This window comes from Idiotropiscis lumnitzeri, chromosome 9 (assembly GCF_059441095.1).
Source record: "Idiotropiscis lumnitzeri isolate Australia: NSW breed Sydney's pygmy pipehorse chromosome 9, RoL_Ilum_1.0, whole genome shotgun sequence".
NCBI lineage: Eukaryota > Metazoa > Chordata > Actinopteri > Syngnathiformes > Syngnathidae > Idiotropiscis > Idiotropiscis lumnitzeri.
Window position 1 is genome coordinate 18528638 of NC_142399.1, and position 24680 is coordinate 18553317.

The window sequence follows — 24680 nt, forward strand, 5'->3', positions numbered from 1 at the left end:
TCCATCAGCCGGCTCTGTATGAAAAAGCAACATGACTATGTGAAGGATATCACCACGTGGTCTCAGGAACGCTTCAGAAAACTGATGTCAGCAATGTTGCACTTGACTGACCATTTGAACATGCAACCTAGATGAGAGCAACAACAAATATAGCTTACCTGACTGACTGTGGTCCACCTCGGGTGGTCAAGTTAAAATGCATTGGACTTTTCCTTATTGGAGTAGTAGTCGTTATTAAGTTGATACCGAATTTATTGATTTGCATATTGCACAAACTGCAACAGGAAGAAAACTGGAATTAAATGATCAGTTTTAATACATTGCTATTGATCAGTAGCATCATTTTCAAACGATGGGTGAAGCGCTAACATATCCAAGCTTCAAAGTAAACAGAGCTGCATCGATATCACAAATTAGCATTATGTAACAGCGTTATCAGTGAAAGCGTCTGATACTTTATCAGGCACATACTAAAATGTTTGCAAAGGTTTACAACGTTTGAGTATTTGGCATTGTGTCCAGTTTGTTTGCCGTTGTTTGAGAACAAGTAGGACACGTTCTAGCTGAGCCCCTGGTCGCCATGGTAACTGATGCCATATTTGGCATTGTACAAATAGTTGGGGTAAGCAATGGCTCATTTATATGAGACAGAACCAACATCCCCCTTCCCCTGAAAAACAAGAATTTCAACCAAATTATTCAAAGTGGATATTTGTGTTTGCGTGTCATTTTTCATCCTCAATGTTACCTTTAAATTTGTACTTCATTCTGATAAGATTTGAAAGGACATGAAAAATGTTCCCATTGTATCTGTGTATCAGCATGTGTCTCCGATCAAAAATAAAATGGCTCTCCATTCTGTTGTATTTTACTTTCTCTCTGTGGTTGTTAAATTTCACATAAGCTTTTAATAGTTAATGTCTAATATTTTCGATATTTCTGTGTGATAAAAACCATAATTAGTAATGAGGCACCACTGTGGGTTGTACCCATTCTCTGAGTCGCTAGCCTGCACAGCAGATTTGTCCAGCACCTAACCTTTGTTTCCAGTAAATGGACAATCTATTAATAGATGCAAAGTGTGACAGACCGCGAGAGAGTGCGCAAGGAACTTACTGGATGGAGTTCATCTCTTCATGTAATACTACTCTTTATTATTATTTTTTTTTACTCTTTGAGAACAGACAACAGGATTATAGCAGTTTGTGTGACTCTGTGAAACGTAAGTATAGATTCTGCATGCCAATCACAATAATGCTGTAGCTGTTTTAAATAAAAATCCTGCGAGGTCCGAGTCATGCTCAGTTGACTGCTCTCATCCTGTGGTCAGATTAGAAGCATCATACCCATGATAGAAATGATATGTGACCATTTGGAACATTGATTTTTCATTGTAAAAATCAAATGAAATGACTTTGGCCATTATTTTAGAACTGTGATGTATTGTAACTACACTGCTATGCTATTAATCGAAATTCAATTATGATTATGATTAGTACACTTAACGGTCACAAAATTGGTATAATCATAAGAAAAATGAAAATGATATATAGTATATATAAAAACATTGTTAAAATGTTGCTAATTTTACAATGCCCAGTACAGAGTGGGTATACTTGAGTACAAAATGTGTGCATGATATTGAAATTGTTTATTTTGATGTTAGTAGTTCTATGGCAATTTTATTTTTGTATTGCAAGTCAACTCCATGGAAGGCATACTCAAATTTATTTTTTAAATTATTATTTGAAGATAAAATTCATTTTATTTGTCTTAATATTGTTTCCAATTATGAATGTTTTTGTTTTGGGAAAAAAAAATGTTTGAATAGTAGTGATTTCAATTATCACTCCAATTATAGTGAGTCATATTTATTTAATAATTGAGCAACCCTTCCTCTACGGGCAACTCTTTTTAGTCAGTCAAATAGACTTTGGTGTGAAAACCGCAGGCAAGTGAATGGAGCAAATGTGGTCAAAAAGTGAAGGTTGTAAAAAAATTTATAAATAATTGGTTGCACTTTTAATAGTTTAAAAAGTGCTCCACATTTTATTCATGTATTAACTTTGTTCTTGTCCATTGCAGAGAATAGATTGTTTCAAGGAATTGTGCAGAGGTTTCGCCCACGGTATTTCTGAACGTCTACAATATTTGCACTATTCAAGCCATTCTTGATGCCGCTTGACCTCAGTTGGGTCTCGGTTGAGCTGGAGCCTATCGCAGCTACCTTTGGTTGAGAGGTGGGGTACACCCTGAGCTGGTCGCCAGCCAGTTGCAGGGCTCATATTGACAAATGAGCATTCACGATCGCTTGGAAAATTCAAAGTCCCTTATTAACCTTAAATGCCATTTTTGGAATCAAGAAGAAACTTACATCCAGCAGGCCCTGAGATGAGATTCAACAGAGTGAACTCGACAGAAGCTCACCAGAACAGCCGCCAGCCGGGATTGGGAGCAATTAACAAAATTTCACTCCATTTAACCAGTAATTGGTATCAATAGAATGCCTGTATTTACTCACAGACGCACCCTGAACGATAATCACCCTGAACCGCTTTGAAACAGTGAGACAATAAAAGTAGGGCTCGTTTTCTTTTTGTCCAGCCAGGCAGCAGGATGTGGTCAATGTTTTTGTTTAGGCAGGCATTTTTAGAAGCCCATAGAGACAAAACAATGCAAACAACGTCATTAGAGAGGAATATGGGATGGGCTGACCCTCTCACACAAATCCAGAACAATGGAGACACACGCACGCATGCACAAACGCATTCAATGACCACTCGGTTTGGGAAGTGAGCAGAATAACAAACTGATAGGAGAGTGAGTCACTCACTCATTTGGAATTATGTGTGGCTTGTTAAATTAACCGGACTTTTGCAACAGAGGACAACATGGCACAACACACTTGCATACTTTGATTCAAGTTTGTACGTTTCCTGCTTTGCTTTTCCACTCCACCTTGTGTTGTGCCTATATTTAGCCCGTGCGGGCAAGCCAACTCACAGGCAGGACAACTAAGTTGGGCAAACAATTGAAGGAAGTCTAATGGCCAGTTAGACAAACAAGTGACCAACAGGGATCAGTGTGCATTGAATGTGGAGAAGCGGTGTGGGGCTGACGTGACATCGATTCATAGACGAAGAATAATAGACTGAATTCAAAATCGGGGAATATTCCCATTCAGGGCTCATGACTGGAGGGCTCTGTCGGCTTTATTTCAAACTTTGTGGTGGATATGGTTTAAACGTTTCATCATCACAGATTCATAGACGAGGTACGTACGGTAAAATGTCACCTTTGTGTTTATTTGACCTCAGATTATCTCTTCACTGGATTTTAAAGGCTGTAGTCATTAGGAAAAGATAAGAATTTGTAGTAGCAGTTAGACTACAATAATAATACATTTGTTTGTTCACAATGGCTTCAATTTATTCTTTACCACCCTCCCACATAGAGGATGTTGTTAGGAGCTCCTTGTGGTTGTATGCATACACGAGTTAACAAATTGCGTATTATACGCGTAATATTTTTTTTTGCAACGGTCGTTATGTGTTAGGGATCAAGGTTTGTTTGTCAGGAGTAAGTCGGGACGAAGCCTGCACCGTTTCCATGTAGACATGGTAGGAGAACTCAAACAAACTAAATGCAATCAAACCGATGAGACATCGTAGAACACCTGGACACTGGACAAGACACGAGTGGGAGCTGATTGAAAAACACGAGGGTTGTCAAGCTTAAGCGGGAGAAAAAAAAAATGAGCAAGACTGGACATAGACCACAAGAAAAGAAGACATAAAACAAAACAAAATGTATCCAAAATAATACAAAAGTCTTAATACAGATCATGACAGCATTAAGCCTAATATTATGGAGAACCAAAACTGCCAAAATAAAAAAAAATAAAAGTAAAAACAATTATGAATATATATATATATAAAACTGAAAACATACATTAAAATATAAATAAATATTTACTTTTATTCATATTAATGTGTTTATTTTTATATTTGTTTCCACATTTATTTTGCTATTTATTTTTAATTTTAAAACATATTTTTTATTTCTTTTTCATTTGATATTGTATTATATATTTACATATATCATGTGTCATTATCCACACCGCTTATCCTGTCCAGAGTCACGGGAGGGTGCTGGAGCCTATCCCAGCTGGTTACAGGAGAAAGGCGCACTACACCCTGAACTGGTCGCCAGCCAGTCACAGGTCAGACTTAGACACCATCACTGAGTGGGAACTGAACCCACGCTGCCCGCACACAACTCGGGCGAGTGTACCACTACACCATCAGTGACTATTATATATTTTTGTTGTTATTTCCAATTTTTTTCACTTATAATTTTTTAAATTGCTTTTTATTTTCCCTTTTATTTAATAATTAATTTAGATTTTCACAGTTTTGGTGCAGAATGCAGAAGGAAATGTTTTTCAAATGAGGGAGCAGTGCGATGCATGTCTTGGGTTGAACTATTCGCATTTTGCTTGATCAATAGCAAATCAAATCAAATTTTATTTATACAGCACCTTTCATACAGAAAATGCAAGTCAAAGTGCTGTGCAATTAAAAAATACAACATAAATGAAAAGACCCACCTTCCCTCCTAACATAAGTAACAACATATTCCTACAAGCATGCATGCACACCCCCCCCCACACACACACACACACACGCACGTGTACGCAAAACCTGATAACTGTGTTAAAGAAGACATGGCAAGGCACAGACAACCCGTAAGTGGAATGGGTACCCAAGGGGATCTCATCAAAACCATCACAGGCCAATAGTTTAACCCAGGGTGAACTTAGGACGTCCCCTTGAATAACAATTCCTTCTGCATTGTAGGTTAAAAGTTGTCAAAATCCCAAATAAACAAAAAAGGGGGAAAATAACAATGAATATAAAAAATATAATTGATAAAAATGTAAATAAGAAGAGCAAAATAATGCAAAATAAATATAACTGTTTAAAAAACATTTAAAAAGTTAAAAATAGAGCAAAATAAAATAAATACATATATAAATACAATTAAATATCAATGTATCCATCCATCTATCCTTACCTTAGCCGCTTATCCTCGCAGGCGTGCTGGAGCCCCAGCTGTCTTCGGACAGTAGGCGATTTTGGCAGTTTTGGTGATCCATATAAAATAAGGTGAAAAGAAAAATGATGTTAAAACAAAATAAAACACTCTTTCCAAACTTGACCTCCCAAATTTCCAAAACATGTACACTAGGTTGATGAAAGCCTAAACTGTCACACACGTGTTAACATGTGTGCGCATGGTTGTTTGATTCTATGTGTTCTATTCTATCTCCTGCCGAATGTCAGCTGGGATGAATGCAGATAGTGAGAACCGGAATCAAAACAGCAAAATTAGTACTTAAGTTAGCTTACTGATATTTACCACCAAAGACTTTGAATATTAATATCTAGCATCATCTAATCGAAATAGTGTTTGCAAAAATTCTCAGATTTACTGGATGATGCAAAGTCCTTAAAATCCTTTTGCGGAACATGATTGAGGACCCCTACCCTAAACACTCACAAGGTTACTATTGTTATTGTTAATTATGTCACACGTCACTTCACATATTTTGTATTATAAAAGAGCAAACATTGAAGCCATAATTTGTCAGTAATTATGATTATTCTAGAATTGGCTTTCATTATTTCTGGACGATTCGAGTCAATTTGGGCAGATTTACAACATAAAACGTGTCATAAAATCGTTAATACTTAACCAATGTTTACTAACTTTGGCTCATTTTATCAATGTTGCAAACCTCTATTCAATCATTTCCACTAGAATGACATACATGAATTTTTTGGAAACAAACCTATACGGGGTAACTTCTGATCTCAGGTTTTATACAGTCTGATGTTGGTCACTGTGGTCTAAGGAAGGCTCAGGGACTTTTTGAATGAGCGCAATGAATGAGGGAACAAAGCGTTAATATAATTCCTTGAATAAAATCAACAGCAGCTGCAAGAACATGCTGTACTTTTGACCATCTTCAGTCTAATGAATTGCAGTGAGTAAATAAATCTGCTCTAAAGGAGATATAGGCCTCGTCATGAGAGAATTGTTTTGTTGTGCAACAGGAGACTTTGATATGCACTCTGTTTTGTTCTTTTAATTTTGGTGGACATTTAGTGGAAATGCAATCGAACAGAACGGAGAGAAATGAGAGAGCAGAACAAAAACAACAGATAACTACAACAGCATCACACTATATGACAACAATAACATTGCGTAAAGTGTTGGATTTTATCTTAGTGTGGACTGGGAGCCCAGTGCTACACTCTGACACAGCTAGTTACAAAAAGAACAGAACAGGACAGTACAGGACAGTGGTAGTGAGCCAGGCATGTGAGAGTGGCTTTGTCATTTCCAAATGCCTTTAAAACATTTAAAAACAGTCCCAGAATTTTCCATAATCAAAAGAGGTGAGAGCTGTCCCACACCGAGCAAATAAATCAGGTTAGCATCATATGGAATACTCTTCATTTTCAAAGATAAAATTATATTTTTGTTTTCATATTATTTTTATTGCACTGTATGTTATGCAGTGTATCCAAATAAGTATCTGAAGGTAAAGACGTCATTGCCGTCAGCATTTTAGCTACAAACAAAAGCACTCGCTGAACAGGCCTCAATTATGTTACGATACGTTACTGTCGCGTGTGTTTGAGGTCTGTTCAAGTTACCGTCTGTTTGAAAAGAGGAGTCATGGGGTAAGAAATTCCCCAATTGGAACAATACGACCTAAGTTCATGTGGATCCATGTTCTTTGAGAGCAATGTCTTTTTGTAAATTCACTCCAAGAAAAGAAGAGGGCATTGAGTAATTGTAGGATATTATATAAAGTGGATTTAGAAACAGCCTTTTCTTTTTCGCTTTTGATGCTGTGAGTTGTGAAGCGTAAATTACCTTGTCAGATGTGGTTAATTATGAATTGGCTACTGTCAACTTGAGAGTAAATTGACTGCATTTGGAGAAACAAACATTCTTATTGTGACAACATGACAACATGAAATAGTTGATTTATTTTAAGCTTCAAAAGCCCTGCACCCATGACTGCTTGAGAAAAAAAAATGACTGGTCAAATCAGCTGCAATGTCTATACAAATTTATGTTTAATTTAAGTTTTTTTTTTTTAGTCCCGGCATTAAAAAAAAAAAAAAAAAAAATTCATTCATTCATTAACTGGCGGGAATGGGCTTCCATACAAAAGAAAAAAGTTTTTACCTATTCCTATTCTTGTTTCTTTGGTTCATATTTGGATTTCCATAGTTGCCCAGGTCACATGTGAATATCTTCCGAAAACAAGAACAAACACAAAAAGTCAAGTTACCTCAATTCAACCTTTGCAGATTCCCGTCACGCGGATGACTTAAAGCCTACACAGACATAAAGAAAAAACACAATCTTTGTCAAGCACATTGCTATTTTTAATTGAGATTGTAATATGAAAACTATCTTTTTAATCCATTTTTACTCACGCCAGGTTTAGAACACACCACACACCACAGGATAATCAGTCCGTATACTCTCGATAATCGGGCCTTTCCAGACTTTGTGTCACCTGCGTGCGTGTTCGGAAGCTCAACTTGCCACAACCATAGCTTGACATCATGTTGCCGTTTCTGCAGGATAGATGAACAAGTGAATCTATTTGTGCCGCTTGGTGACAGCACTCAAGCACCAAAGGTGATGATTGAATTGCTTGAAGTATTCGAAGATTTAATGAACCACATCAACAAGGCGAACGCAAATGATTCAATTCCTGTGTACTGATTTTTTAATAACAACAATTCATTCGAAGCTGAAACTGATTTACCAGGCTGCTGAGGGGATATTTATTTTAGTTTCTCTTCTATTTTGCCAGCTGTGCGAACCCAAGGTCGATGGAATATCTGCCTGCAGCCGTAGACGCAACATGAATCTCATGCTTGACCTATTATGTCCCCAGCAAACCTCGCTACTGTTTTACAGTGGTCTGTTGAAAAAATACTTTCAAATCTCATTTGCTGACTTCTATAGCCGCTTTGAGGCCAACATTATTTGCCTTTTGTTTTTTAATTTTTGGGGGGGCACATCAATTGTTTTACGTTTTATTTGCATGAAAGGTTTGAAAATTGCAAATTTACACGTGTGGATTTGGGGGGGGGGGCAACCTAACATTCGTTATTTGTTGTGAAACAAAATTACAAATCTCAGTTTCGCTGTTTTCGTGCTAGGACCAACGTGTTTGCCGCCGTCTTGTAGCTTCTCTGTGTTTAATATTGATTTCTAACTTTGATAACTTCTGACAGTTGGTAAGGTTGATGTCGTATATCAAAACCTGAGGTGAGCTTTCCGCCTCACATTACTCGCTGGAGTTTGCAGACCAGAGAACGGGAGAGGCTTTGCTTGGCAGACAACTACCACATTTCAGCGCGTCGAGAAATAAAAGCACCACGGTGAATTCTCTCCTGGGATTGCGACAGCAACCGTGCCAGTTTTTTTTATTCTTTGAGCTACGAGTCCCTCAAGCCCCTCCACTTTTTGTGAAGAGAAAATAAAACTCATCTTGCGTTTGGTCGGAATGTAGCATTACAGCTTTGAATTTGAGTCCACTTAGTTCACATAACTTCAAATTTATATTACCCTGCTCTTCGTCTTCTGTTGTTTGTAGGTCGGGCCTTCTTTTGCAATACAGAGTGTTGTGGATGTCTGAAAACTAGAGTACATACTGTACAAGGGTTTGAGGTTAGGAGCAAAAAAAATACTTCATGTGACACTAGAAAGCATGGTCAATTGCCACTAACTGTTTGTCATTTGATCGTTTTAAATTAGTGGCCTAGAAGTGTTTTTCATGCAAATATTTACTGGAATTATGACTTGACTACTGCAATGGCACAGATTATGTATTTATGTAGTAATTTGTAAACTAATGTCTGTGAGTAGGTGCCAGAAAACACAAATGGAAATGGGACTCACATTACTAAGCTAGTATTAGCAGTGTACTCAAGTCAACGTTAGCCATGGCTGCTACACATTGTTAGCGTGACTATCGTGAAAGTTATAGCATGAGATGTTATTGGTACAAAGTTTTATTTTTCGGAACATACAATCAATTAAATCTCAATAAGAGGTGATAAAGCTACCTGTTGAGCAGCATGTTGCTAATTCTGCGTTGTTCTTGAATCCTCTCAGCTGCCTGAAGTTTCGTCTTCTTCAATTTGCTGGTCACATACTGAGTTGTCGGCAAAGGTGGATATTCCGTTATAGTTTTTGCAAAGCTCCTGAAGCTCAAAGTAACAGGCCAGCACGTGATGTGCGATGACTACAGTTCTTGCTTTGAGTGTTCCAGTGAGTTCACCGCAAATGATTGACATCAGTCACACCTTCTATCTCGGATTAGTTGTTTTACCTAGAGCAAATTGTGGTTTCTTGAAAATCAAATAATAGACACAAGATCAGGCCACTCTTAAACTACTGTCAGATCGTGCAGACAATTTGAACAAATATGACAAAAAGCGTTGTTTTTAGGGGGGGATTGAAACTCCCCCTTTACAATTGCAGTACTGTCTATGTGTGTTTGTGTGTGCGCGCGTGCGTGTGCGTGTGCGCGCGTGTGTATAGTCACATGGCCGACGTCCTCCTGCTCTAGGTTGGCTGTGTTTACTAACAAGAGGAGGGGGAAGAGAAGGCGGAGAAGGTCATATCGTAGTGTGCTCTTCTCTAATCAACTCTCTGCGCTAGCTTGTGGTATCTAACATCAGTTCTCTCTGTGGTCCGGATGGTTTTCTCGCACTCTGCTTTTCAGTGGGTAAGACCCATTATATACTGTAATTTGTTAGTAAAGGTTGTAGTTTGTGTCACACTTGTGAAAGTGCTACTTGTTTACGATACTCATTGAAGATCAAGTCAGTGTTGAAGATGTCACGTGAAAGTTAAACTTCTAGAGAGTTAAAATGGGCAATCCAGAGTTGCCATGGCAATGACTAAGCCACTCTTCTCATTTTCATTGCAAATCATTTGGATGATGTTTAAATTACTATTTGAAGTTGAAATGACTAAATATTGTTGCAAAATGGATCTCTATTTGTGTCAAGGCTCAGACTGCTGGGGGCCAAGTGTGAACTAAACTTGACCAATCGTATCTGAAAAAAATTAAAACTTGAAAAAGAAGACAAAATGAATCCAGTCTCGAGTAGTCTAGTCTACACTCCATGCCCAGTCGTTTAGGCACAATATTTTTGTTCTCCTGAGCATCTGGCTCATACATGTGTGGTCCAACGAACATAATTCCCCGCTTCCTCCAACTTTTCAAAAACGTGGATCCCCTCACATACGTTTGATATTCGGGTTTGTGAGTCAATTTCCTACTGGCCTAATAAGCTTTCTATGTGAGCTCTGCCATAAATCTTTTAGTTTGACGTCACACTTCCTGGTTGGTCGCTTGGCAGAATCTAATTTTGAAAAAACTATTATTTTGTCGAGCATACCAAATAAATAAGATCATGCTTCATTATTTGTTTTATGTGTAATTATTTTACTTTTGACACAAATAGATTTGCCATTTTCTGAACTTACTTCACACAAGGTCTTTAAGTGCAGTCAAAAGTGCCTGAATGTGCATCTTACAGTACTTCCATGCTAAGCAACGCATAAGCACACACAATGACGCATCTGCTAACCAGAGGCGGGGATACAGCGACCCATTGTAAATCAGCAAATAACAAGTCATGCTAAAGGGCACAGCTGACTGTAACGTGCACGGTCAAGCCATAAAAGCAGAAAAACCAGCAAGAATGATCATCTCAAGTTTAACAAAAAATGTTTTGCAAGGAAACTTCAATGTGGCCTTTTGATGTCAGCGTTCATTCATCTGAATTCATTCACTTTTAAACAGTCTAATGACATTTTTGTTATCAGTCCTTCCACTAAATTATGTTGACGGGATACATGTTATTTTTCCCCCCTGACTTGTGGACGCACAGACAAACACAAGGACTATTAAGTGGACTGGAGCAACTTGTCTACTTGCAATAAAAAGAACTTTGTTAAAGCAAAGCTAGCGCAACTGATACTTTTTTTTTTTTTTTCACTTTTTTTACTTGTTTAATGCTGCTTCTGCCAGACAAAAATCCTTTTCCATTCATCGATTATGAGCACCACTTATCCTCACTTGAGTCGCAGGTGAACTGGAGCATATTCCATGTACTGGTCACTAGCTAATCGCTGGGCACACACAGACAAATATTCTCTTACATTCTCAGTATGCACAATTCAGAGTCATGATTGTTGCCACTTTCAATGCAAGTATCTGTAACATTTACCATCATTTTCTTCACTGACAGAGATGCCATGTGGAAATGATACATGCTTCTCATTCACTTGCAGCGTTTTCAAATCAACACAACACTATATAAATGACGTTATAAAATCTTTCTGACTATGAGCACAAATACTGGTCACAAATCAAATTCTAAGATGACAATGTTTTTTCTTATGAGAGATGCATGCATTCTGTTTTGATAACCTCATGTTTCTCAACTGCTCTCAGGATACTTTGATTGTTGCAAAAGAGTGACCAATTCTCATCAACATGGGGTCATCAACACTTGGAAAGGCAGCTCCTCTTGAAGCTCTCTTAAACGAATGCGTACACGCATTTGGTGAGTGATGTTTTGTGATGTAATTATAATCAAAGCTGAAATAGCTTCAAAGACACATTTAAACTCTGGTTTAGGATCGGAATCAGAATCAGGACCAACAGATAAAAAAACAATATTCAGTCTATTGCTATTCATGTTTGTTTGATATTTTTTTGTATTTCAACGAGTGTCTATATTGGAATCTCATTTATTACTGTACATTATAAAACAAGTCAGCAAAAATAAATTTGGAGGAATAAATTCATTCATTCATCTTCAGTACCGCTTGTCCTCACTAGGATCGCGGGGGGTGCTGGAGCCTATCCCAGCTATCTTCGTGCAGTAGGCGGGAGACACCCTTGAACTGGTTGCCAGCCAATTGCAGGACACACGGATACGAACAACCATCCGCTCACGCTCATACCTAGGGACAATTTCGAATTTTCAATCGGCCTGCCATGCATGTTTTTGGAATGTGGGAGAAAACCGGAGTACCCGGAGGAATCCCACGCAGGCACGGGGAGAACATGCAAACTCCACACAGGATGGCCGGTGCCGGGATCGAACCCACGACCGATGCTGTCTCTCACTGTGAGGCCATCGTGCTAACCAGTCAGGGCCACCGTGCCGCCCACATGAATAAATTCAACACATAAAATAAAATGTAAAAAAAACACATTATTACATAATATAGTTGGCTCCACAGTGGCTGACTGATTAGAACATCCAACATCATCAACATTCAGAGGTTGTGGGTTCAATGCCCAACTTTGGCTTTCCTGCATGTTTGCATGTTCTCCCCGTGTCTGTGTGTGTTTTCAAAGTACTCCAGTTTCCGCTGCATTCAAAAAACACACTTGTAAGGTTGATTTAAGACATATTGTCCTTAGGTATGAATATGATTATTCAACTGGCCAGCCATAAACTTTGTCAACGGAACAGTCAATATGGGAGTAAGCATTCTTTTTAGCAAACAGAGGAAGAAAAACAACCACTTGCCCAATATCATATTAAGGCTAATGTTGAAATAGCACCGGTTAGACAAGCTAAAGTTTCAACTGTGAAGAGAAAACGTTGAGATATTCATGTCTCCTCATTGTGGTTGAAATATTAAAAGGCTTAGATACAAATAACACTTTAAATCATCTCTTCACTCATCATTTCTGTTTGTTACTTGTGTGAACAGATGACAACGGAGGGCTGCAGGGCAATCTACCTCGCATGCTTCTGCTGATGCACCGCTGGTATGTTTCATCTTCGGAACTGGCTGGAAAACTGCTGCTGATATATCCATAATATATGTCAAATGTAGAAACAGTGGTATCTTATACTTGCCGATGGAGCAAAATACTAGAAACATTCTGCAGTAATATGCAGAGATATTTTTGCATTAATGTCTGTACTCAGTTTTATTTATTAATTATCCATCTGTTGTATTGGGACGTCATTGGATTATACAAATGATGACAATGTTAGTGAACACACAGACAACATTTTTGATACAAAAGTAATAATAACTTTTGTGGCTGTGTGTTGTGGATCATGAGCCTGTTCGAGGACCCACATTTACTGACTGTGGGAAGTTCTTATAGTTCAGGTTGTTTTGTGCCGGATGTAGCAAAGCAGCCCCAGTACATTACAGACATAGAGGACTCCTATGATTTGCCAAAGAGTTCCAGTTTTGTCCCATCTGTCCCATAAGCTATGTGGTCCTGTTTCAAAATATATTTTGGATATTAGATGCCCACGTCATGTATTGGTCTGAATGAGAGTAACAGAAAAGAGCGTACTTCACAGTGTGTCATCATCAAACCGCTTGTCCCTGCACAGGGTCACGATGTTGGACAGAAAAGAGATCAATTCCTGAAATTGTGTTGTTCATCTTACTGTTGTCTAGATCAGATGACAAAAATATTGAATTTATTTATAAAAATGTTGACATTACAGTACCTGTTTGGTACTGTTTCTTGATTTATCAATCAAAATTGGTCCTTGACTCAATTCTACGTACCGTGACTGCAACAATGATGACTGCCAGAAAACAAGACTGAAGATTTGTTACTTAATGAGGTAAGGCCGTTACTTCCATGCGTTACACTTTGCTTCACATTTTCTCCTCAAACTGCCATCCAGTTCATTTCTGGTCCAACATTTCTTCATTCCTTTACTTTTCATGAATCATCACAGTTCACAGACGTGCAGAGCTATCATAAATCAAAAGTGGCCTGCATCTGGGCAAATGTAAGTGCTTCATTTTGTGTTCAGGTACTGGATAGGGACATTCCCTGCAGAGTTCAACCTGGACTTGGGTCTGATTCGGATAACAGAGGAGTTCAGAGAAGTTGCTGAAAGGCTCAGCTGCGAGGAGCATTTCAAACTTATTGATATCTCCACCATGTAAGGAAGAATGTCTTTTTTCAGTTGGCTTTGTTTTCCTGTAAAATTCCCTATTGACTGTTTTCCTTGGATTGAAGATGATCAAATGAACAAAGTCAATCAATCAATCAGTTCTTTTGGCGAATGACCATCCTTTCATGTGATGCTCAGCTTCTCACTGCTTGTTTGCGGGTCTTGCTGCCACCACCTCAGTCTTCACTAACTGAAAAACATGCTCTATTGTTTCAAGATCAGGTTTGGCTATTGAAGAATAATCTGTTGGTCTTCAATTATTCTTGAATTACTTTGGCAGTTATTTGCAGTAAGAACTGAACTGGCTGGCCACAGATCCTGTTTTATGGCGATGGAGAAACTATGTTCTCACTTGGTTTGTCTAACTAACTGAATGTGCTCGCTACTGTATGATGGTGTGGCTACGGACCGAAGTACTTCACAGTGCTGATGATTCTGACATACTGCCAAAGCAACGATGCTTTTTGAAGACAAATAACGCATAGCATAATAGTCAGTGGGCTGACACCAATGCCATAAATAATAATAATAATAGTGAAAGACATGCTCTTTCACTAACTGAGGACACAAGTTAATTCAGTAAAACAAACACAATCATAAAAACACAACAACAACAACAGAATAATCCATATTTAATTGCTGATGAATTCAATATCTTAACTGTATAATTATTAAATAAAAAAAGAAATATTCCACAAAGGTAATATTAATCAGAATGCCGTATTTTGACTAGTGAAGGCGCCTAGGACATTTTATTGCAAAGAATTTTGGGGGGTTGACGTCAATTGTGGTTGTTTTTTATGGTGTACTATACCAACAATAAGCAGCATGTTTGACATTAGAATTTTTGAGTTCTTGTTTACAATTGTCTCACACACGCACACACACACCACCTGTTTCTAAGATTGTGTTGTAAATGGTTCTTGCAGTCCTTCATATGACTGGATGCGTAAATTGACGCAACGTAAAAAGCAGGTGAAGAAAGGCAAAGCTTCGCTGTTGTTTGACCACCTTGAACCCATGGAGCTGGCGGAACATCTGACTTTTTTGGAATTTAAATCCATCAGGAGGATATCGGTATGGGCAATTTATTTTTCTCACGTTTGCTCTTCTTTTTCTCTCAATCGGTTTTATATTGTCATGAAAAGGAACAAAATTACTGTCGTTGATGGTCGACTTCAGCCTCAGAAACCTTATTTTGGCATGTTGCTACACTCAGCCACGATGCATCTGATAGTCATATTTGCCTAAAGATTTCTTTGGAGATGACAGGACACGGACATAGCAAGTCAAGAAACAATTTTTGAGTGTTGCAAAATGTGCTGAAAGCCATCAGAAAAAAAATATAAATAAATGCACTTCTGAAGTTTTCGAGGCTGGGTTGAGGTGGTGAGGGAGCGATTTTAATGCTGACATAATTTTTACTTACAGACCGAAGTGCCAATGGTCAGTCCAGTCAATAACGGTGGAGGAAAAAAAAAAAAAACAAGGCAATACAAGCTTGTGCGATTAACCGTTTTAAATAGATGCTTAATCAACCAAAGTGCCACAAGGTCTGCTGAAGTCCCGTATGACATCACGCAAGATGGTTGGTTGCAGTTTGATGTGACTATAAATTGTATGACTTTAGGGGCTTTTGATTTTGGAGGTTCCATTGCAACTTCCTTAAAAAAAAAGAACAAAAATACAAAGTACTACTATTCCTCTTTGAAAGGGAAACAATGTAAGAGAACTGTGATTTATTTTTATTGACCATTACTAATTACCTTTCATTAATTGTGAGGATAATCCCGTCCCTGTACTTCTGTCTCCAGTTCCCTGATTACAAGAGCTATGTGATCCATGGTTGCTTGGCGGATAATCCAACACTGGAACGCTCCATTGCTCTGTTTAATGGCATTTCACAGTGGGTCCAACTCATGGTGTTAAGCAAGCTGACACCTCCTACCAGAGCAAAGGTTATCACCAAATACATCCATGTGGCTCAGGTAAGCTACCACAACAAATGTTGCTTTTCTATTGGCCTCCACAGAATGGTGGCAGTCATTTACCAGTTTGACTTCAACCACATAACACACAAGTTGACACCATAGGTTGCTTATGAAGATATTTCTCCCGTTTTTGCCTCACTGAATCAGTGACATGAAGGGGCTCTACTTTGGTAGGCAGGTACCCGTGGGAAAATGCGGCGCAACTTCATTTTGAACCCGGGGCAAGCCTAGTGTTTACCGTGCTTAGGGTCATATTGTGCCTCTCTGGGCGTACCAGTGCACGGATATGTGTGCACCTTATAATTTTGTCACAGAAAATAGACTGTTATGGCCCTTTGGTGTTATTGCAGCAGAGAAAGGGTCCTTTGCATGTGAATATTTTTTTTAATCTCATAAGGATTTGTTCTAAACAGCCACAAATAGGAACAGAGGCAAAGCACAATGCATGACTCTACAGCAGGTGTGGGAAAACTACGGCCCGGGGGCCACTTGCGGCCCGTTAAATGTTTTAATCTGGCCCGCAGAACTTGAAAAATATGAAATGAATAAACCTTGTTAATGTTTTATTTTCTAAATACTCTGGTGTGTCAATGACATATATATTGTTGTAATGCTTTCGTTCACTTTTATTTCAAATTTTAGAACATTTTCTCCGATGAGGTGAGGTTACCAAAACACTCCATCTATCTGCTCATGGTCCAGCCCCTCTGTCAAATTTTAGAACCCATTGTGGCCCGCCAATCAAAAAGTTTGCCCACCCCTGCTCTACAGTATACCTTAGAATACAGTAAACACTCCTGAATCCCGACTGCCTGCTCATGCTACACACAAATGAGTTGATTAGACAAATGGCTGCCAGGATGGCCGAGTGGTCTAAGGCGCCGCGTTCAGGACCCAGTCTCCCCAGGAGGCCTGGGTTCGAATCTCGAATTACCCCATTGTGGGACTAATAAAGGAATATTATTATTATTATTATTATTATGAATTGAAGATAGCTATCAAACGCACACATGAACGCCAACACGATGCCATGCATATTTTTTGTATTTTTTTTTTTTAAATGTATACAGGGACTGTGCATATTAATTTAACAGTTTCCCTGTAAATATGACAGATTATAGCAAATGGCTATATGAAAGACAGCTGTACAAAAGGTATAGTGACCCACTACAGTGATGGGTCAAAATGTTCAGAGGCTTCAAAGCGTGAGTCAAGGATTCCAGGATGGAATTCATGAAGCTCCTATTGAAGCATGATTCATAATAGGGACATTTTGTCATTGATGACATTGTATGAACCCCTGCTTACATCTTGAAGAGTCGGTGTGATTAATTAAGAAGCTTCATCTGCCCATTACTACTTCTAAAGGCAACATAATCCCATTTAAACTGTGGGAGTAATCAATGCAGCTGGTGGCACATGGGAAATCTTTCCCTCGCACGCATTGGTCTAGGACGAGAGCCGTTGAAGAATGTCAGAACACTAGCAGCGCGCGCACACATATTAACACCCACAACACAAAACCACACAGGATGACAGCCATGAATTATAAAAACTTGTGCACAGTAATTTTCAATCCACAGTCAACTCTAGTTACGTATTTGTGAATTCGGTATACTGTAGGCGTTCCCTATTACACACACCCCCGGCGCATTTGAAAATTTGGTTACAAAAAGTAGACTAGATTTTAGACTCTATGATAACCTATCCAACTTGTGAAGCAGGTGGCGCAACACAATTTTTTGGTGTATTTGATCGAGGCACATGAAGACAGATCCGGGCTCTGTGGACATTTGTGGTGGATGTCATATATCATTAATAAATATGAGAGTGTGGGACAATTCCACCGAGTCATTGTAGAAATCAATTTCTTGAATGAATTACAAAAGATATTTTAATACTGTGCTTTGTGTTAGACTGGCACTGAGCAGGAACATAAGGCCAAGGATGTTTAAAATTCAAAATTATGCAAAGGATAGAAACTTTGGAGGATATTTGTGTTGGGTAATGCATGAATGACGATCCCGGAAATGCAGACCCACATAGGTGAAACACTGATTTACGTGCATGAAAAAGATTAACAAAAAGAGCTTGCTAAAAATGCAAGGAATAAAGTGACAAACAAAAAAACACGTTCAACACACAAGGAATGAACAAGACTGAAGCTAATTTAGAAAATTATAGAAATCTTAAAAAAAATATACGCAACACGGACAGGGAAACAAAAAGTACTACTCCTGATGGCATGGCAGACACAGTCAAGCAATAGGGGTGAACAAGTGAATCAAGGAGCAGCTCCAGCTGCTTATGAAGACAGTTTGACAATGGACAGCAGGTGTGCCGAATGAGGACCTGTCCACTAGCAATGACACTGGCACTGGGAAAAAACAAAAAAAACAAACCTGAGAGCAGAGACATGACAGAACCTCCTTCCCCTCACTAGTGATGAGTCCTCTGAAACAGAAGCTCCAGCGCATGTTTCCGACGCTCCTTTCAGTCTGGAGAAAAACACGTGACCTGTGACGTCCGAAGCAATAACTGTTTCATTCTCGAAATGAACTCTAGTAAACCCTAAAAAGAAACAGTCTAAATCTAAAGACTGTGGAAAAAAATAATGTAATGACATTCACAACATTTCTTCGACATTAAGCAAGGTATGAGCCATTTGCTTGTTTTTTTTTTTTTATTTACTCAAAAACTGCAACAAGACACAAAAACTTCTTTTTTAGTATAAAGAACTAGATATCCAATCATTGTTTCAGTGTGTTTTACTAATATTTTGCTGTCTAAAAGCCTGTATAGTATTTGACTGCAGTTCTAGTTTTTTTGCCAGCAGATGTCATTATCACTGAAGCTTTGAAGCTTCAAACTGTCAGGTTTGCTCGCCGGTGGGCGAGGAGGAGGTGGACCCAGAGGTGCGAGGAAGCAGGGAAAAGGGTAAACTAAAGGGAATTTATTAAATTAATCAATGAGGACAAATAACATGGCGTGGACAAACAAACGTGGCAGGGTGCAAAATGACTATGACGAACTAAACTTGACTAAACAGAACAAAAACCGAGGAACGAAGACAGTGACAAAAACTAGGGACAAGAGCGGGAGCAAGAGCGGGAGCGAAGCGAGAACATGAGCGTGAACGAGATCAGGGAGCGGTCGTGACAGTCCAAATGAAGCAGCAGGAGTAATTGCATAGGGCAGGCGTAGCAGGGGCAATGTTCCGACGATGAGTTGTTGGGATGAGGTGTTTATATAGTCCAGTCATTAGGAGTGCGGATGGGCATCAGGTGTGTGAGCTGACAGGGAACAGGTGCGTGGCTGGTGAGGGCGAGGTGCTGAGGGGAAACGCCCCTACTCAGCAGATCAAAACAATAACAAGTGCACATGGCCGGGAGGTGAAGAAAACAATAACAAAACCGCATGAACATGAAAACAATAACAAAACCCCGGTCATGTCCGACGCGGATCATGACAGTACCCCCCCCTCAAGGGACGGATTCCAGACGTCCCAAAAAAAACAAACACGGAGAAAAAAAAACACAAAATTGTCCAAGAACGAGGGTGGGCGGAAGGGGTCGGGAGGTGGGACCAAGGTCCGCGAACGAGACCGGTCTGGCGGATGTCCAGGGGGCCAGACCAGCGAGTCCCGACGGGGCCATTCGGGTGGACGTCCGGGCGCACTCGAGACAGGAACGTGGAGCGGCGGCTGGTCGTCGAGCCCCGCCGAGACAGGAACGTGGAGCGGCGGCGGGTCGTCGAATCCCGCCGAGGCAGGAACGTGGAGCGGCGGCTGGTCCTCGAGCCCCGCCGAGGCAGGAACGTGGAGCGGCGGCTGGTCCTCGAGCCCCGCCGAGACAGGAACGTGGAGCGGCGGCTGGTCCTCGAGCCCCGCCGAGACAGGAACGTGGAGCGGCGGCTGGTCCTCGAGCCCCGCCGAGACAGGAACGTGGAGCGGCGGCTGGTCCTCGAGCCCCGCCGAGACAGGAACGTGGAGCGGCGGTGGACCGTCGGACGCCGCCGAGGCCGTGACGAGAAGCGGCGGCGCATCGTCGAAGGCCGCCGAGGCAGAGTCGAGAGGCGGCGGCGTGTCGTCGTCCACCACCGAGGCAGGAGCCAGGAGCGACCGTGGGTCGTCGAGCGCTGCCGGGGTAGGCCCTTGCAACGGGCGCAGGACAGGCGCCGTCGGATCCTTGACCGGAAGCGGACGCGGTACAGGCTCCGCCGGAACGTGAGCTTGGGACGGACGCACAATGTGCTCCGCCGGAACGTGAGCTTGGGACGGACGCACAATGTGCTCCGCCGGAACGTGAGCTTGGGACGGACGCACAATGTGCTCCGCCGGAACGTGAGCTTGGGACGGACGCACAATGTGCTCCGCCGGAACGTGAGCTTGGGACGGACGCACAATGTGCTCCGCCTGAACGTGAACCTGAGACGGACGCACAATGTGCTCCGCCTGAACGTGAACCTGGGACGGACGCACAACGTTCTCCGCCTGAACGTGAACCTGGGACGGACGCACAACGTTCTCCGCCTGAACGTGAACCTGGGACGGACGCACAACGTGCTCCGCCTGAACGTGAACCTGGGACGGACGCACAACGTGCTCCGCCTGAACGTGAACCTGGGACGGACGCACAACGTGCTCCGCCTGAACGTGAACCTGGGACGGACGCACAACGTGCTCCGCCGGGACATGGACTGGGGACGGACGCACAACGTGCTCCGCCGGGACATGAGCTGGAGGCGGCCGCAGGCCGTGCTCCGCCGGGACGTGAACTTGGGACGGACGCAGGGAGTGCTCCGCCTGAACGTGGACTTGAGGCGGGCGCAGGGAGTGCTCCGCCGGGACATGAGCTGGAGGCGGCCGCAGGCCGTGCTCCGCCGGGACGTGAACTTGGGACGGACGCAGGGAGTGCTCCGCCTGAACGTGGACTTGAGGCGGGCGCAGGGAGTGCTCCGCCGGGACATAGACTTGTGGCGGACGCAGGTCGTGCACCGTCGGGACCTGGACTTGGGGCGAACGCACGACGGGCTCCGCTGAATCGTGAGCTTGGGACGGACGCACGACGTGCTCCGCCTGAACGTGGACTTGAGGCGGGCGCAGGGAGTGCTCCGCCGGGACATAGACTTGTGGCGGACGCAGGTCGTGCACCGTCGGGACCTGGACTTGGGGCGAACGCACGACGGGCTCCGCTGAATCGTGAGCTTGGGACGGACGCACGACGTGCTCCGCCTGAACGAGGACTTGGGGCGGACGCAGGGTCTGCTCCGCCTGAATGTGGACTTGGGGCGGACGCGGGACATGCGCCGCCGGAACAGGGACTTGAAGCACCGGAACGGGGCTCAGCAGCTGGCGAGGAGCCGGAACGGGGCTCAGCAGCTGGCGGGGAGCCGGGACGGGGCTCAGCAGCTGGCGGGGAGCCGGGACGGGGCTCAGCAGCTGGCGGGGAGCCGGGACGGGGCTCAGCAGCTGGCGGGGAGCCGGGACGGGGCTCAGCAGCTGGCGGGGAGCCGGGACGGGGCTCAGCAGCTGGCGGGGAGCCGGCGCGGGTTGCTGCAGCTGACGTGGAGGCGGCGTGGGTTGCTGCAGCTGACGTGGAGGCGGCGTGGGTTGCTGCAGCTGACGTGGAGGCGGCGTGGGTTGCGCAGCTGACGTGGAGGCTGCAGCGGGCCGGGCGCAGCAGCCGGGCCGGGCGCAGCCGAAACGGGGGAACTGATCCCTATTAGCCTGCCGCCATAGGGAGTCAGGGGAACGGAAAACATGAGGGACCGTGACTACTGGTGCTGGTGAACGTGAGCTATGAAACGCGAGGGGAACGTGACTAGGAGCGGAAACAGACTGTGGACGTGGTGAACGACGTGGCCGTGATCTACGTGATTTGGGACGAGGTGAACGACGCAAGGTAACGTGGGAGGTGGTCTCAAAACGGTCAAAAGAAAAAGGTGACGGAAATTGTTCGGGGGGAGGAAAGTGACGGATCCTAACGGAATCTGTGTCATGCTGGGCATACAACTGGTCATAAATGTATTCAAAGTCATCCTCGTGATCTGAGTCTACTATAATGTGAGGTGGTGTAATGGCATTGCGCTCAAAATCTTCTTGGTAATCTGAATCTATAATAAAATGGGGAGGTATGACAGGTGGGTAATCCTTAACATTATCATGAAACGCAGGGGAGAAAAGCGGTGGGGAACGAAAAATAGAACCTACGTGAAGGACGCGGGATTGGTCGGCAGGCTGAGGGGGGTAGTCCGAGCACCGACGACGGCGACGTCGCCGAGAGCTTCCCGCTGGGTCCGTGGTTGGTCGGAACATTATGTCAGGTTTGCTCGCCGGTGGGCGAGGAGGAGGTGGACCCAGAGGTGCGAGGAAGCAGGGAAAAGGGTAAACTAAAGGGAATTTATTAAATTAATCAATGAGGACAAATAACATGGCGTGGACAAACAAACGTGGCAGGGTGCAAAATGACTATGACGAACTAAACTTGACTAAACAGAACAAAAACCGAGGAACGAAGACAGTGACAAAAACTAGGGACAAGAGCGGGAGCAAGAGCGGGAGCAAGAGCGGGAGCGGGAGCGAAGCGAGAACATGAGCGTGAACGAGATCAGGGAGCGGTCGTGACAGTCCAAATGAAGCAGCAGGAGTAATTGCATAGTGCAGGCGTAGCAGGGGCAATGTTCCGACGATGAGTTGTTGGGATGAGGTGTTTATATAGTCCAGTCATTAGGAGTGCGGATGGGCATCAGGTGTGTGAGCTGACAGGGAACAGGTGCGTGGCTGGTGAGGGCGAGGTGCTGAGGGGAAACGCCCCTACTCAGCAGATCAAAACAATAACAAGTGCACATGGCCGGGAGGTGAAGAAAACAATAACAAAACCGCATGAACATGAAAACAATAACAAAACCCCGGTCATGTCCGACGCGGATCATGACACAAACTATTTTGAACCGATTGCTTCAAATGGTTCAGTGGTTCATAAAAGCGCATAAAAGCAAATATGCCCATCACTACCCCTCAACGGACACCCCCAGGCAGCCCACCTGGCTTCATCAGGTGGTGCCCGTTCAGTTCTTCCAATTCTAAGGTGTTGTCCCAAACAGCTTATAAAGACAGCTAATTGATAATGGACGGCAAAACTCATTTTTTGGACGGTTCCTCACAATAAGAAGTTGTAGTGAGCTAAAAGCAATGTGTAACTGCCGCTCACAAGACTTCCCATTCCTGTGGGTGTAACAAACCGACTATGACCAATTAATTACAACCCATGCTCAACAAGCAATGACAACATGCGCAAAATCAATATTTGCAACCACTTCATGTGGTGAAATGTTATCGAGCTGCGAGATACTATATGCGAGCTGTCAGCTTCAATTGGTACAAACTGACATGACTATAATTAATTTTATTATCTTTATTGTAGAAGTTGTGTCAAGTTGTGTTTGGAAGCTGTTTTCACCATCTTAGATTATGTGCAATGTCAATTGGATGAGCCATGCTCTTATCTGAATAGAGAGAAGACTGTTAGTGAAGTTGGGTTGTGGTTCTAAATTGATGCCTGAAAAAATAATGTGATTGGCTGGCAATCAGTACTCTACCTCGCAGCAGGATTAAGCGTCAGATCACCTTCAAGCCATTTAAGGACAACCGGCCAACAAAATGGATGGTTCGATAAAAAAAAAAAAGCAAAAACAATTTTCCTAATGTCATGGTCTATGTTGCTCGTGCAAAGCTTTGATAAAAAAAAAAAAAAAAATAGATAAAAAGTGTGGCATTCTGGCTTTCATATTTGCCAACCTCCAACTGGTTAATTCATGACAATCCACCGATATGGTAAATATTTAATTCCTAAGCATTGTGTGTTTGCAGCGTGGTAAATATTTTGAGGTATATCTTCACATCATTCACATCACACCATTTTTGTACCATCTTCTTGGTACCATCTTCAGTCATATTTAGAAAAACAAGAAAAAAGTTTGAAACTATAAACTATGTCCTTGCTATTAAGTGAGGCCAACACTTTTTGCACAGTTCATGTCGGTCTTTTTAAGGACAGTATGAGTATTGTTCCCAAGATGTCCTCAGTGACATGTCTGAAGGACATGACGTGCTTTGAGAAGTTGATCAGAGCACAGATCAAAAACTCCAACAATGGCACTGTGGACTCTTGCCAGTACGCCTAAGGAAGAACCACTCCACTGATAATGCCATCTCACCAGTAATCCACGCAGCCCTCCCTTACATGAAAAGCAGCTACTCTTACATCCGCCTGCTCATCCAAAATTTCTCCACCGCCTTCAACACCATGATCCCACAGAATCTGATGCAAAAGCAGAAAATTCTTGGGGTGAGACCATCACTGGGAAACTGGGTCCTGGGCTTCCTTAAGGTGGTGTCAAAGGTGGTGTCAAAGCTCATTTTGAATTAGTTTTTCATGAGGACAGACATTTTTATTGATTGTGTACTGAACATGTTGACCTGGTTTACTTGGATAATTAGGCTTTCCGTTTTTTTTAGGCTGAGAACCCTTTGATTTAAAAAAAAAAAAAAAAGTAAAAGATGTTAACTCGATGCTTAGCACTTGATATATTTCTGCAAGAGATATTTTACTGTTTT

At 42.3% G+C, this 24680-nt stretch overlaps 1 protein-coding gene across 7 annotated transcripts in view; it reads left to right on the plus strand.

The window, feature by feature from the left end:
- Positions 1-1074: 1074 nt before the first annotated feature.
- rasgrp3 (RAS guanyl releasing protein 3 (calcium and DAG-regulated)) overlaps positions 1075-24680 on the plus strand; it is a 41399-nt gene continuing 17793 nt past the window's right edge. For 2 of the 7 annotated variants that reach the window (XR_015845002.1, XM_088304107.1), the window contains exons 1-6: positions 2846-3274; positions 12850-12949; positions 13671-13733; positions 13929-14060; positions 15002-15149; positions 15887-16060. Coding sequence is in view for 6 of the 7 variants with exons in the window: in XM_088304107.1 (XP_088160233.1) it covers positions 3190-3274; positions 12850-12949; positions 13671-13733; positions 13929-14060; positions 15002-15149; positions 15887-16060 (702 nt within the window). In the remaining variant the exon portion in view is untranslated. Of the gene's footprint in view, positions 1223-2845; positions 3275-4196; positions 4223-9701; positions 9833-11572; positions 11685-12849; positions 12950-13670; positions 13734-13928; positions 14061-15001; positions 15150-15886; positions 16061-24680 lie in introns of those variants that run through there. The other 5 variants (XM_088304103.1, XM_088304104.1, XM_088304105.1 and 2 more) reach the window with 5 other exon arrangements.